Source organism: Rhea pennata, chromosome 1 (assembly GCF_028389875.1).
Source record: "Rhea pennata isolate bPtePen1 chromosome 1, bPtePen1.pri, whole genome shotgun sequence".
In the NCBI taxonomy this organism is placed as follows: Eukaryota; Metazoa; Chordata; class Aves; order Rheiformes; family Rheidae; genus Rhea; species Rhea pennata.
Window position 1 is genome coordinate 188,768,264 of NC_084663.1, and position 13,879 is coordinate 188,782,142.

The following is a 13,879-nucleotide window of genomic DNA, read 5'->3' on the forward strand; positions in this document are numbered from 1 at the left end:
CAGCTTTCAACACCTCCTGTATCAGCCTCAATTGACTGCCAACATTGACTGAAGAAAATGAGCTTGCTGCTCATGCTGGTCACTGCTCAATCAGACCAGCTCACAACAACCTTCCTGGAAAACGAGGTATGACAATTGCTGTCAAGTTGCTATATACATATTTTCTCATTACAGAGAAAAAAAAAACCCAGATAGGAACTGTATTCTGTAAAACAAATACAAGATTGGTAGCAGACTTAAGCACCTGCTCATAAAATAATCCTAACTTGTACAGGCAATTAGTTAGCACTGCTTTTCATTAAAACTTTTCAATTTATTCATAAGACTAGTTAAGAGCTGCAGTGGTCTTTTAATAAATCAGTGTGCTACAGCTACAAACACTGTTTATGGATGACACACATACAGGTTTGTATACACAGACATACATACAGCTGCACAAAGGGATGTTCAGCCCTTTCAGAATACCTCTTGGAAAGAAGTGAACAACAGCATCTCAGCCTTCTTATGTCAGTTTGTGGGAAAATAGTGGTCTAGCCATCTAACTAGAAGAGACTCTTCAGCTGTGAATCTAATGAGATTTCTGAAGGTGCAATGGTACTCTGGAAATTATGAGTACATATATATTTGTTTATTTTAAAACAGTTTTTAAAATCTGACTCTTTTTCATTTCAATATTTTTAATACTGTGCTTTGTTAAAAAAGTGGCAGTATACTGCAGTGTCAAATGCATTCCTTTAACAGGAATTCTCTCTCTGCAGGAATTGCAGAATTTGGCTGTTAAAAAAAAAGAAAAAAAAAAGAAAAAGAAAGAATACTCCATGCTGGGAAACCTGTTCATTCATTTCAGTTCTGAGATATTTCTTATATGTTTCTTCATAAACTATTCCTTAGTTGTAAATACTCTTATTTCCTTCTGATAAAGGAGGATAACCCTTGGCAAATATATTTTTATTGTTCTGGGGCACCAGTTTGAACATCATCATCCCTAGAAATTTTGTATTTTCTAGAACTCTTAAATCTTAGACTCTCAATATTTGTTTAAAAATACTTTCATAATGTTCAAAAGCATAAAGAGCCTCAGTCTCCAAGCATGCTATTAGTAATTCAAGTCCCAAAAGAATGTCTTCCATAGACTACATTTGCTGTCCTCAGCTGCTGCTGTTTTTATTGGCTGAGAGCATTTGGCATCGTATTTGGCAATCACATCTTTGTTCTCATATTATCTACTGAGAATTTCAGATATATATGCAACATACATGCATCTCAAAAGACTATACAGCTAACAGAAGTATAGCAAGAATATATTTCATTCTTCTGTTTTAATGATGTTCTGAGTAATAGAACTTACATATATGCACCAAGCTGGTTTCAAAAACACACTTTCCATTACCTGAAGTCATAAATTTGTTCTGCTAGTGAACAAAGTTTGTTATAAAAAAATTGAAGTATTTTCCATGATTGTATCATGAAAATACTGATATTTTTGAATAAACACTTTCAAAATTTATTTATTTATTTATATTTATAAAAGAACAATTTCTTCCACTATTCTTATTTTAATATCATAAATTTTATCCATTCATTTTTATAATTTTTATATTTATATTCAGTAAATAATATTTAAATGATTTAAAGTTTTTTTAAGATTCAGCTTAAATAAAGTTATTTTTCGAGAAATAGCATTTTTGGGAACTAATTAGAATGACATGTGCTATGGTGAGTTTCAACTCCATGTCAGTTAACCAGTTCTGTTTATAAGATCCTTTTCTCCTAATACTGAAGCCAACAGAAATTTTAATGACTCAAATCCAAGGAAGAAGGACTGGGGCTTGGGCTGCTAAATCAAAAATGAATTGCAGAAGACCACAAAAAATACTTATGTGAAAATTTCACCATATAGTTCAAGAAATTATATAATTAACTTGATAAAAGACACTTACTTTAATAAATAAACATACTACTTCGTATCTAGTTTGCTCAGTATCATATACCATTAAAAGGATATAGCTGCACTGATATATTTTGGGAATTAGCTTGCCAGTCATTTATAGAAGTGGCTGATAGGACTAGAAATGAACTTACTTATAAAGGAGGTTTCTCCCAGGTAACCTCTCCGTTTAAGAACAACATCAAGATATTTGGAGTCTTCATTTACTAAATAATATTCCTTTTCTAAGGAGATCCATGCCCAGTTCAGGCGAAAATGTTGATTCTTCAGCTTATTGCCTCCTGCAAAACAAAATGATAAAAATATTTATTTTTCCTTTTTGTTAAATACTATTCTTTTCTTTTGAGATTAACATATCCTGTATTCCAGATGAGATACACATCCTAGAGGGCCATTAAAATTCAAGCATGGCAAAGGTTTGAAACTAAGAAATGACAAGAACTCAAGGCAACATATGAAACTTCCTAGATACGGTTAAATTAACAGAAGCACAGGAAGGCCCTTATTATCCTGGAAGATCGGAGATGATATCTACTGTCCTTGGGACTGTAAGAGCAAATTTCAGTGGGATTTTATTTCAAAATTGCAAATAGAATTAATCTCTGCCACATATGAAATTAACCCATGTACCCGTTAGCCTGCATACAGAACTGAGTATTTTGTTCACTAAATGCACCAATTTCTATTCTTATTAGTTTATAAATTATATATCAGCTCTGTATGATACAACTCCTTTATGATATAGCTTTCATATCTTACTAGCAAATGGTTTCAACAAGATTAAGTTTCCCTGATACATGCCACAGTTTACAGCTGAGGTGTTGCCCTCCTAGGATTAGATGCTTGTAATTGTTGGGTTAATCACACAAGTATGATTGCCCGTGTCATTAAGAGATTTGGAAGGACACAAATGCTTATTGGCATCCCCTTTTAATGACCGGTCTTCATGGTATCATGAATGTTCCAAACTAACTGAGATGCTGAGATGTACTTTGCAAGTTAAATTTTCAAATAGATCGTAGATCAAAATGAGTCCTCTTTTTCTTTTTTTTTTTTTGGGGGGGGGGGGGCTGCTTATCAGTAGCACCACAGTCCTGGAAAGAAACTGAACTCCAGGGATCCTTTCCTACATTTCTATTTTAGCTGCTGCACAACAGCTTTCCTGCAGGCTCACTGAAGATGGATAGTTGTTGTGTACTCAAAAGTGGGGAATTGAAAACTCAGTAAAGCAGTACACTCTGCTGGGGAAACTGAATGGTTAACATGTACCATAGGTTCTGGGTGACAGTTCTTGATGCTGATGGCATTGTCATTAAGTGGAAGATCAGATTTCCTCTCCAAATGATGGCCAGAATCTTCACAGTCCTTTTTCCCAAACAAAAATGGCCACATATTCATCAGCAGAGGTAGGCTTATTTTTGAAACCCAAGCAATGCAAGAATAGGGGAGGTATCATCCAAAGTTTTGGAGGGGATGTTTGGAAACCATTTAACTTCAGCTGCAAAACACTGAGTACCAGTCTGCAAACTGAGCAAGTCTCAGCCTAATCTTTTGCCCTCAGCAGAAATGTAACTGCTGTGTTTACATTTAACATGATTTGTACAAATGTAAACAGTAGTAAGTGCTTATTAGAATGACAGAATATATAGGTTTTATCTTAGTCTAAAAAAAGCATTACAGAAACAACTAATGTAAAGAGATGGTACTCTAAGACCCAGCTAAAAAAGCTACTTTTTTTTTTTTTCCCCTCCAGTTTGTAAGGTAAGAGTCGAAAAGAGGTAGTAACAATTTTACTGGCTATAAAGCAAGTATTTGTACTGAATGTGGCAAATTAGATTAGCACGTTTCTGATAAAATATAAAACAACTTTACTTTCTCATGCACATTTTACCACCATCTGCTTGCTAGTTTTCCACAGTAAAAAGGCACTTCTTGTCAGTGTAGGAATTCTGGACTCCACAGATAATAACAGCAGGACCAATCAAGTTCAGCGTATCACTCCGTTCGGTGTGTTTGCCATTGCTCAGGAGAATACTATAATTTCCATAACAAGAATAAAATAAATTGTTCAGCTCACTGAAGACAGATGTCTTCTTGGCAACTATCTTTTGTGAATGTTGGCTCGTGTGAAAGGATGTAATCTGATTCCCTTCCCACAAGGTGCTGCTACAGAGCAAGATTTGCTCAGGTAAGTATTATCTGAAATGTGCAAATAAATCCCTTCAGAATTTAATACTTTTGTACAAAAGCCAGTGAATAAAATAACTGAACATCAGAGAAATATATCTAAGTATTTCAGCTCACTCATGGCTTAACTACTGGAGGAAGAGGCAAATGGAAAGCTAGTTTTCCCTTTCCAGTTTCTTCCATTGTCTTCCCTTGAAATAGGCAACTTCTTCATTTATTTCCATTCTGTTTCCAGGATAAACCTCTCTATTTCTTTATGGAGCTGACTTGTCTACTAGAAAAGAAAAGCCAAACAACCAAACCTGTATAATCTCTCCAACATCAAGACAACGGTACTATGTAAACGCAAGGCGGGAAATGGTTATCATAGTGTGGCGTTGCACTCCTTGCCTTGCTTCTTTCTGTTCTTTTGATCTCTATTGCTACAGAGAAGGGGGAGGCTTACAAATTCACATACCAAAAGCTGTATTGAGCACCACAGTAAAACCACTGACCACACAATAAAACCACTGACTATAATGTTAGCTAAATCTGTACTTACCTTAGCTTAACCATATTCTAATAACTCAGTAAATATTAGTGTCTTTGCATTAATTTCTTGGGACAAATGCAAGAGAATTTTTTTTTGTCTGTTTATCTAGCGAGAAAAGCCATGTATACGTGTGCCACCTTTTAACACATGGGTCAATCTAGTTTGACAGAGGGATAAAAGCTTCTAAGGCACAAAAGTAAAGAAAATTGCATGACAATTAGAGGATATAATACCTATTTCTATCTCTACTGAGAAAAAAACATGTTGCTTCATGAGCTAATTTCGTATTAGAAATGAGAAGATCAATGACAGAGAAATTATAAATACTCTGACTGAAGAAAAAGCATCTACCAGAGTTTGCATAGTTTTAGACAGAAGAGATTGCAACCATGAGACCAAAAGCAAAAGGAAATCTTACATCATTTGTTCCACTGCACAAAGAACTAAGGGTTTAAATGTGCTGTGGACACAGGCACACAAGCCACAGCTCACTTTTACACACTTCTCTTGTGTTTCAGCTTTAGTGTCTCAAATAGTTCAAACCTAAAGCTGATCTATATTCGCATTTAATTACGTGCCTTGTCAGGCTCAAAATAATGGAATATGGCAAGATAGAGTATCTCAGAATGGTGCCCAAGGGCTTTCCAACAAAGAATGCTGACCATCGTATCTTAATTGCTGTAATTGCCTATGAGCATGTATTTTCAAAGCAGATACCCTGTAGTAGCAAAATACAGAATTAACAGCCCATCTATAGTTCAGGGATCATTTTACAGCATAACTATAACCATAGCAAGATATCTTAACACATCATTTACTTCCTCCCTCTTTTTCCAACTCTTTCCAATCCCTACCACTGTTTGTTCATTTGTTGCCACAGACTACAGCTTTTCCTTTTTGGCTCAGCATATCTGACTCCACTGGATGCTCCATTCAGACCAGATTATCAGAACTGGCACTACCCTGTCCTTTTCCTTGCTATGGATCTCCCCATGTAGCAGGTACATGAAGTATCTGAAAAGGAAAATTCACTCCTGAACTTGAGCTCAGCCTGCAGCAAAAACAAAGATATAGAGACAGAGGACAGAAAGGAAATTTTCTGTCTTTAGACACCTGTTTTATTTTCCAACCTCCAATTAGCCTCTTTCAGTGAAGCCAAGTTAGTTACTATGTACCAGGATAAAGTTAGTTCAACAGTTTTATTAGAAGTAGAATCGGATGTGGAATGTGGAAACTTTTGTCTCCAATATTATGATTCCCCATTTAGCTGTGAAGCTCCCGGTCTCCAGCCTCAGCAATTCTCATAGTTTTCTGATCCCCACACTATTTGGTAGTCACAATCGTGGTTTGTGTAAATATGTAGAAAATAGATAATAAATAATCTTTATTCGATGCACTGAACAACACATTATATGTTATTTTCTCTTCTATGAAAGATCATCAGAAATAGTGTATTTCGTAAAGCTGCCTTAATTTCATCTAGAAAATTTGTAGTATTTTCTAGAAATAGTAGAAAATACTATATTTCTATTGCAGGAGTATTTGCAGAAGTGAAATACATAAGCAAGACCAGCATACAAAATCCTCCATTAAAATGCTCTGAATTAACTTCAGCCATGTGTGAGTTAACCTAATAATTCTATCCAATTAGAAACCCATTAAAATGCTTCATTTTTACAAGTCTTTCTCAAATGTACCGTAATGGAATCCAATCACTATAATAACTTAGTGAACTCTGCACCCTTCTGCACTCTGTCTGCCACTGTAACTCAATATATTTGCAGAACAACCAAATCCAACCCCCTAAACCAGCCCCTAGTGATTAGGAACTAAAACAATGGTTTCTCTGACTTCTCATGAGAAAACACACACTTCCCAGCATTATGGAATTGGTTTGCCTGGAGTGTAATTGCTGGTATCCAGTGAACTGCAGACAGTTTCCATCTTTCAGTAGTTTCTGTAACCTTTTTGCTTCTGTTTCATGTCTACCCCCAAGAAACAAGTTGGTATGGCTGCGTTTGCCAGTGCTCAGAGTAAACAAATGTTTGAAGTCACATAGTAGAAAAAATATTTGAAGAATACTATATAGTTGCTTTATCAGAAAAACACATGGGGAAGTGAGAAAAGACATGAATGGGAAGGCTAGACAGTGCATATTACATTTTGATCCTGGTAAAATTCAGCTAAGCATAACTAAGGAGATCTCCAAGTATAGTCGGGAGAGTCATGCTGGGTTAATTTAAGGAATTCCCAATTTGAGTTTATGCCCTGTTCTTCTGATGGAGATTAACTAGTTTCTGATTAAGAGATTAACCAGGTTCTCATTAACAGAAATAGTGAAAGCAAACATGCAATAGCTCTTCAGTCACTGCATTTCTTAACTTTACAGCAATCTCAGTTTAAATCAACCTAAGAAAAAATTAGTTTACTAAGAGGCTGGATACCTTCATTCTGCACTTCATAGTTGCACTGAGAGCCTGTGAGATTTCAGGGAAAAGCAAAACAGACAAATTAGTAAGGAAAACTTGTTATTGACTCTGGTTTGAATCACCAAAGATACATGCTGGAGCAATGTGTATGGTTAATAGCCTGTAGAGCTACTAAGTGGTTAGTTTTGTAGCTGATTTCAAGGGAATCCAAAAGATCACAAGTAGGTTGGGATTTTTGCTGGAAACAAGCTCTGCAAGATGCTGAACACTTCCTCTTCCCACTTCTACAGCTCTAGTTCAGAATGGTCACTATGTAATAATTTCATGGATCCAGAGGTACTATTAAAATGCTTATGCACACATTTACGTGCATTGCTGAATCAGTGTCCTTAATGAAACCAAAGACATCAAGCAACTCTGAAAGTTCTTAGCAAGACTGAACAAACTAGAACAGAACAAATATTATTCAAATGATCTCTCTTCTACCAATCCATCAAAAAATAAAGCTGTTCACAAAAAGACTGACTTTGATTAATCTCTTTACTGAAATTACAGTTAGGTAAGAAATTTGAATTTCATTGTTTTATATAGTCTGTATTGAGTCTTTTAGATGTATATAGTGTTTCATGTTAATATTGTAAGAAATTCATTCCTAATGTAAAAAGTTAAAACATCCAATTCAAAATTTTCAAACGAAATGGTCTAATGGACAGCTGCTCAATTATTCTGCAAAATTTTTTAAGAATTTTGACTTTTCTGACCTAATTTAAGATAAAAATATCTCAGAACTTTCTCATGGGATGAGAATATTTCTTCTCTCTCCATTCAAACACTTAGTAATTGCTCAGTGTTTATGGCTGGGCAAGATGTATAGAATACTATTCACAGAATCACCTTAGCTAATACCATCTGCACACAGTCATATTCTAGAATATGATTCATCTCATTTCAAAGTAGACATTTAAAATATGCCAGGTGCAGCCTAGATTTTCTTTCAAGAGAGCAAAGAGTTTAAGTGAAATTAAGGGTAAACTACAAGTAAACCTCTGACAGCTCATTAGGCACAAAACCCACATTTTTCAGCCATTTCCCAGAAAATACAAATCTGCAAATTTAGAAAGGAATAGATATAATATCTGGTCTATGCACATACCAAAGAGAAAATATTATATAATTTTAAAATGCTGCAATGTACACAGTGCAGCCACACAGGTTACTGGGAAGACAATGACAAAAAGATCTGAGCTAAATCTCATTGATCCAATGGAAAGATCATCATACAGTTTATATGCAAAGATTTATTTGGAAATTGAAGGTACTGACTGCCACAAGTAGCAGTTCCACACAAAGTAGATTTATTACAAGTCTCTTCTCATTAAAAATCAGAATTCACACGGCTTTCTTTCCAGAAATACTTTGTCTCACTGAATGTCAAAAGCAGTGACATGGTCATTACAGAATGTGGTCAAAACAATTCATAATCAAACTCTAATCTCTCAGGACGTATTTAATATTGAAAAAAGCCATAAGGAGACATCTAAAAGTGATGAAAGCAAGCATATTATGGGATCAGGAAACACTACAAATAACGCACAGCATGAATATATTATATGAAAGCCTGAAGTTATGTTGTATTGGGTGAACCTGCTCTTGCCCAATATTTGAGGTCAAACAGTCCTGGGCAGGTTAGTATTTGGATGACAGACCTTTAAGAAACTGACAGGCACATGCCAAATTTCATGCTATATTAAACACGCAGCAGCTACCAGGCCACAGGAAATGAAGAAGAAAAGCTTTATTCTTTCCTGTTACTGCTTCTAAACCGATGAACAGGAAACAAAAATAAAACATAAAAAGTGTGCTGTCCATTGATCGATACTGCCTTGTTTGCCAGTCAGTTATCTGAAATTAATTTTGACTAATCAGCAGGTAGTGATCACTTCTAATAGCCTTAATTTTACAGTAATAAGGGACAAGGAAGAGAGTCAACTGTTTGGAGTCTATCCTCCCTTTTGGAGATACAATCAGGTTCAAGAGAAGCAGGACAAAACCCCAAATAGGGCATGGACAGCAGAGGATACGTGAAAGGGGACAGAGGACAGCTGCATGACAAGGTCCCTCTAGACCTAGAAGTTGGAAGGTATCAGGAAGCAGGGCTGTCTGTAGACAGCTGTATTAGTAGCACTTCACTCCTGTTAAGCTTTGCTTGTGCTATACAGATGAGGTAACTCTGTACTTTGAAATGCTGTTTTATGTTATTGTATATTGTATACATAACAGTACCACTGCTCCTCCGCAGAAAAATTTTCAGAGTGGACAAATTCGGTAGTTCCCACTGAATAATCACTACTGAAAAGCAACACATTTTTGGTCAGGTCCCAGTGCAGAGGAACCTAATCAACTGGCTTCTGTTACACAACAGGTAAAGACGAGACCTGCCACTAAATGTAGGATTCATTTAATCTATTTTTATCATTTAAAAGACAGATATTTAATTTAAGCTAGCTGTCCAGGTATAAGCAATGGAAAGAAAAGCATCTTCAGGAACTGTAGATATATCTAATAGGATGGAGTTGATCGCCCTCTGGAAGGATCTGGCTCACTCCATTGATTATGAAGGGATACGACAGAGCCAGCCAGACTGGACAGCTAACATTCAGATATCTAAAACTGATTTTCATGGGAGCACAAAGAAGAGTCCTGAGAAAGCTCAAAGATACAACTTGTCCTGAACTGGTAAATCTGCAAATTCAAACACTTTAAAATTCATCTTCTGAATATTTAAAAATAACAAAAAAAACTATTCGATTTAGAAGAATTATTGTCTTATTAAACAATTATTTCTGTGTTGTTATTAAACTGATAATCATTTTGTGTAACTAAGTTCACATTAGAAAGATAATTTAAACTCTCTTTTGAGTAGTAAGGGAGAAAACCCAAACATACCCTCAAGCTGTCATGTCTATCATTAAACAATGCCCACATTACCTAAAGCAGAATACCTGTTTTCCTAAGGATCCACACCCTGTGCCTCTCTCTGAAGGAAAAAAAAAAACAAAAAAAAAACAAAAAAGCCACACCTGGATTAGTAAGATTTCATGAATGCATGGCCTGCAGCAATAAGTAAATTTATTAGATCTCTGGCAACACATGCTTAAAATAAACTTAGTAGTCTTCAGGTTTCTGCTTACTAATTCCTTTTGTGGCGCCAGATGATGACTCCCTAAAAGCTGGCTCCAGCAGAATTGAGAGCAAGGTTTATTTTATGTTATCAGAAAATAATGGGTCTAGCGCTGCTTGCTTAGATACTGCCTCATATGGGACTTCCTTCTGGTTTATACGTGTAAGTAGTGCCACACACGCATATTAATTCACAATAAAATTACTGTCATTGAACACCCTAGTCCAAGTGTTAAATTTGAGGGTCAGAGGGTTTCCACAGACTGAGACATGCAAGTAATCAGTATGATCAGAAATGTAAACTGTGATCTCACAAATAAATAAAAGACATTCTTTTAGAATAGAAGCCAAGAGAAATATACTTACAATAAAAGTATTATCTTACATATTGTATTATTTTAAGAAATTCATTTATTCTGAGCAAAGAATCTACTGATTCCTCTTTCTTTAAATCACACTTCCTTAATTTAGGCCCTACTACTGCAAATTACGTCATATGTGCCTAAATGCTTCTCAGTACTGAGTATATGAGTAGGTGTGACCTGAAACTGAGGTCCTTAATTTTTCATAATGAATTAGAAATAAGTACTTTTTGGCAAATTAACAGGTAAACTTCTCTGCTAGTTGAACTTAGGTCTGACTGTTGAATGTAGTCTTTGCAGAGAATTCCTTTCCTTTTCAGTTGACAATCCAGACTCATAAATTTCAGATTTACAGCCTAAACAAAAAATGTACAAGAGAAGTATTAAAGCCACTGTTCTTATTTGTAAAAGCAACTATAAATAAAATGGAACTGCTTTTCCATTTTAACAACTTGACTTCTGGACACCATTCTTATTGTAACTGAATGAGCATTTATAGGAAAAGTACTCCTTTAACTCCATGTCAAAGTGATTGAACTTTTTTTTTTCTAAGAATTTGCTTCTACAGATTTGAATTTTGGAACCTTTTCTGTTCTGGCAACGCAACAAATAAAATGCCCGACTGACCAGAGAACAAATGCCTGGCAGTTTCACTTCATGTTTACTTTTAATTCATTTCAGATTAACTGTACCAGGTAATCTTGAATACTGAACTTTAAAAATTATTTGATTGGAGAAACTCCTTTGTGGTAGTTTTGATCTCTTTTAAGCTATGCCAATCTCATAACCTCTTGCAAGTAATTTAACTCTACTCAAGAAGGGCAAACTAAAAACATAAAAACATACAAAATAAAAACAGCTATTATTGATATAGACAAAGACAATAAAAGGTCCTTTTTAAACCATTATAAGTTTGCCTTAAAACATGCCTTGCACAGGAGGCATTCAAAGATATTAGCTCAATAAATCATTTCAGTTATATTCCTCCATTCTTATTTTCTCTTAAATTTCTAAGTTCCCAGTGCTGCAGTCACTACGCAACACAAGATGAAGAAAAAGAAAATTTGGGAGAAGCCCCAAATTCCTTCAAAGATTCTCATCAAAGTGTAAAAAATCTGTCTAAATATCAAAATTAGGTACAAAAAAGAAAGCACTTCTGAAATCAACTGCAGAACCAAAACTCCAGAGTAGTATGATCACTGGACAAGAGAACAGCCCAGGCTCAACAGGAATCTTGCAGCGGGACAGAGGAGAGAAGTGACAGTGAAATTATGACAACTCAATCTTGATAATTTTTCAGAATAGAAAAACTGTTCCCATTTTACTCAGCTTTAAAAGGGATGACAGATTAAAGTATTATTCCATGTCTTCAAGTACCAGCAAAATAGTGCAAAATACTGCAAAACCTTGATAATTGAAGGGACCTATTTAAGAGCCTATATTTGTATCACATTTGGTAAAATTCTTTTTTATAAAATCACACACTGACCTTCAAATACCAACGTAAATTTTTTTGATGTGCCAAGCTAAATATACTTGGTATCACTCAGGCTTTCAGGAAACCCTTGATCAAGATTTCTAAGACCATGCCCCCACACGTACTCAGAAATTAAAATCCTTCAGCTTTCTCCCAGAGGCAAGGGAGGCAATGTTTCCAGCAATGGCAAAGCCCAGCTCCCACTGAAACCGCTGGCTATCGCATCCCGGCGGCTAAAGGCATGGGTTGATCTGCAGTCCCAAGCTGACATATTTTCCCTTGGCTTTCATACAGCGACGTGGGGAGGTGTGACCACAGTACTTTTAACATGCGAACTAGCACAAATGTTTCACATTATGGGAGAAAGTGTCCCCCACCCTTCCCTGAAAGGGAGCAGCACAGCACTCTCCTGCCGGGACACGACTTCAGCCTCCCTGTACGTGGTCCAGTGCAGCTGATAACATCACTGGCACGTACAGCAGAGTGCTCCCGCGGGTCGCAGCGCAGTGGGGTGCTGGCGGTGTCCCGAGGAAACCTCCTCTCGCCTCAGGCCACAGAAAGAGAGCAGCAGCAGCAATCCCAGCTACGCTGAGGAGATGGGGCTGAGCTGTCAGCTCCTGCCTCCGCCTTTTGGTTGGCCACATTAAACTTGTGATTTTAAAGTATTTTCATGGCCGCTACTGATCCTCCTGTGTAAAACAATCTACTCCAGATACATGTATCCATATTAAAGCAAGAGATGGCAGGGACTCCCTTCCTGTTTAGAGCCGAAACGATATGTGATATATAATAAAGCTTGAATTCTTTTAACATGTAACTTTACTCATACAAATGCCCACTCTCTTGCTAATCAATTTTCTACCTGCTATGGGCTTGTCTGAGCCAGAAAAAGCTTTACTACTTTAACCCTTTCAAAGAGTTGATACAGCCAACAGGTCAGAATCCTATCTTATCACTTGGAGGCTGGATTCTAGCCTTAGTTTTCCAAAGTATCACCAACAACATAACTTTTTAAAGAAGTTTATTCTTGTCTACCTAGGCCTCTTAAGCCTTTTGTTTGTAAAGTGCACTGGATGAAAACACTATATAAAATCTGAATACATAAATTTTGGCTACTGTTTTTAAGCTGCAGTTCCTTCCCTCTCTCTGCCCCAAGCCAACAAGAGCAGCTCTATCAGTGTAAAAGTGCTTATCAGTTCACGTTATTGACAGCAGTCAGTCTGCCTGTTCTTGTATAACCATGAATCTGGTAATTATTCCAGTTATTTTTTAGTTATCCTCCACACCAGAAAAGAAGGCAACACCATACATAACCATACGTATGTAACCAAACACAGTCTTTGCTTAAGTTCTCCAGTCCAAACTCATCCATTTTTCTCTATCAAGTTTCATTCCAGTAATGAATCCGTGATCTCTATTCTAATGTTTAACTCTGTAAGAAAACTGAAAAGGATTTCTTAGATCACTTTCTCGTGCCCCTTATGGCCAAACACAGCCAGAGGGGATAACCCTATTTCTCATCACAAACTCATTAATCTACGTCTCTGCAAAGCAAAGACTTCTTGTCCTTCTTTCCAACTTCTCAATTTGAAGAGCCCTTCGAAAAGTGGTGATTAATGCTGGGCAATGCAGTCCAGACGATATCTCACAACTTTTTTTCCCAAAAATCCAGACTCAAGAATATCAAGAGAACATATTGTGACCTTGAAAAGTCTTTGTCCAAACATATATCTAAATAATCCTTTGAACATGATTCTGACCTTC

At 36.3% G+C, this 13,879-nt stretch overlaps 1 protein-coding gene across 1 annotated transcript in view; it reads right to left on the reverse strand.

Annotated features, from left to right (window-relative positions):
- Nucleotides 1-13,879, reverse strand: part of FREM2 (FRAS1 related extracellular matrix 2) — a 138,534-nt gene that overhangs the window by 59,031 nt on the left and 65,624 nt on the right. Inside the window, exon 3 of the mRNA XM_062567080.1 lies at nucleotides 2,083-2,229. Within this exon, the coding sequence (XP_062423064.1) occupies nucleotides 2,083-2,229 (147 nt within the window). The remainder of the gene's footprint in view (nucleotides 1-2,082; nucleotides 2,230-13,879) is intronic.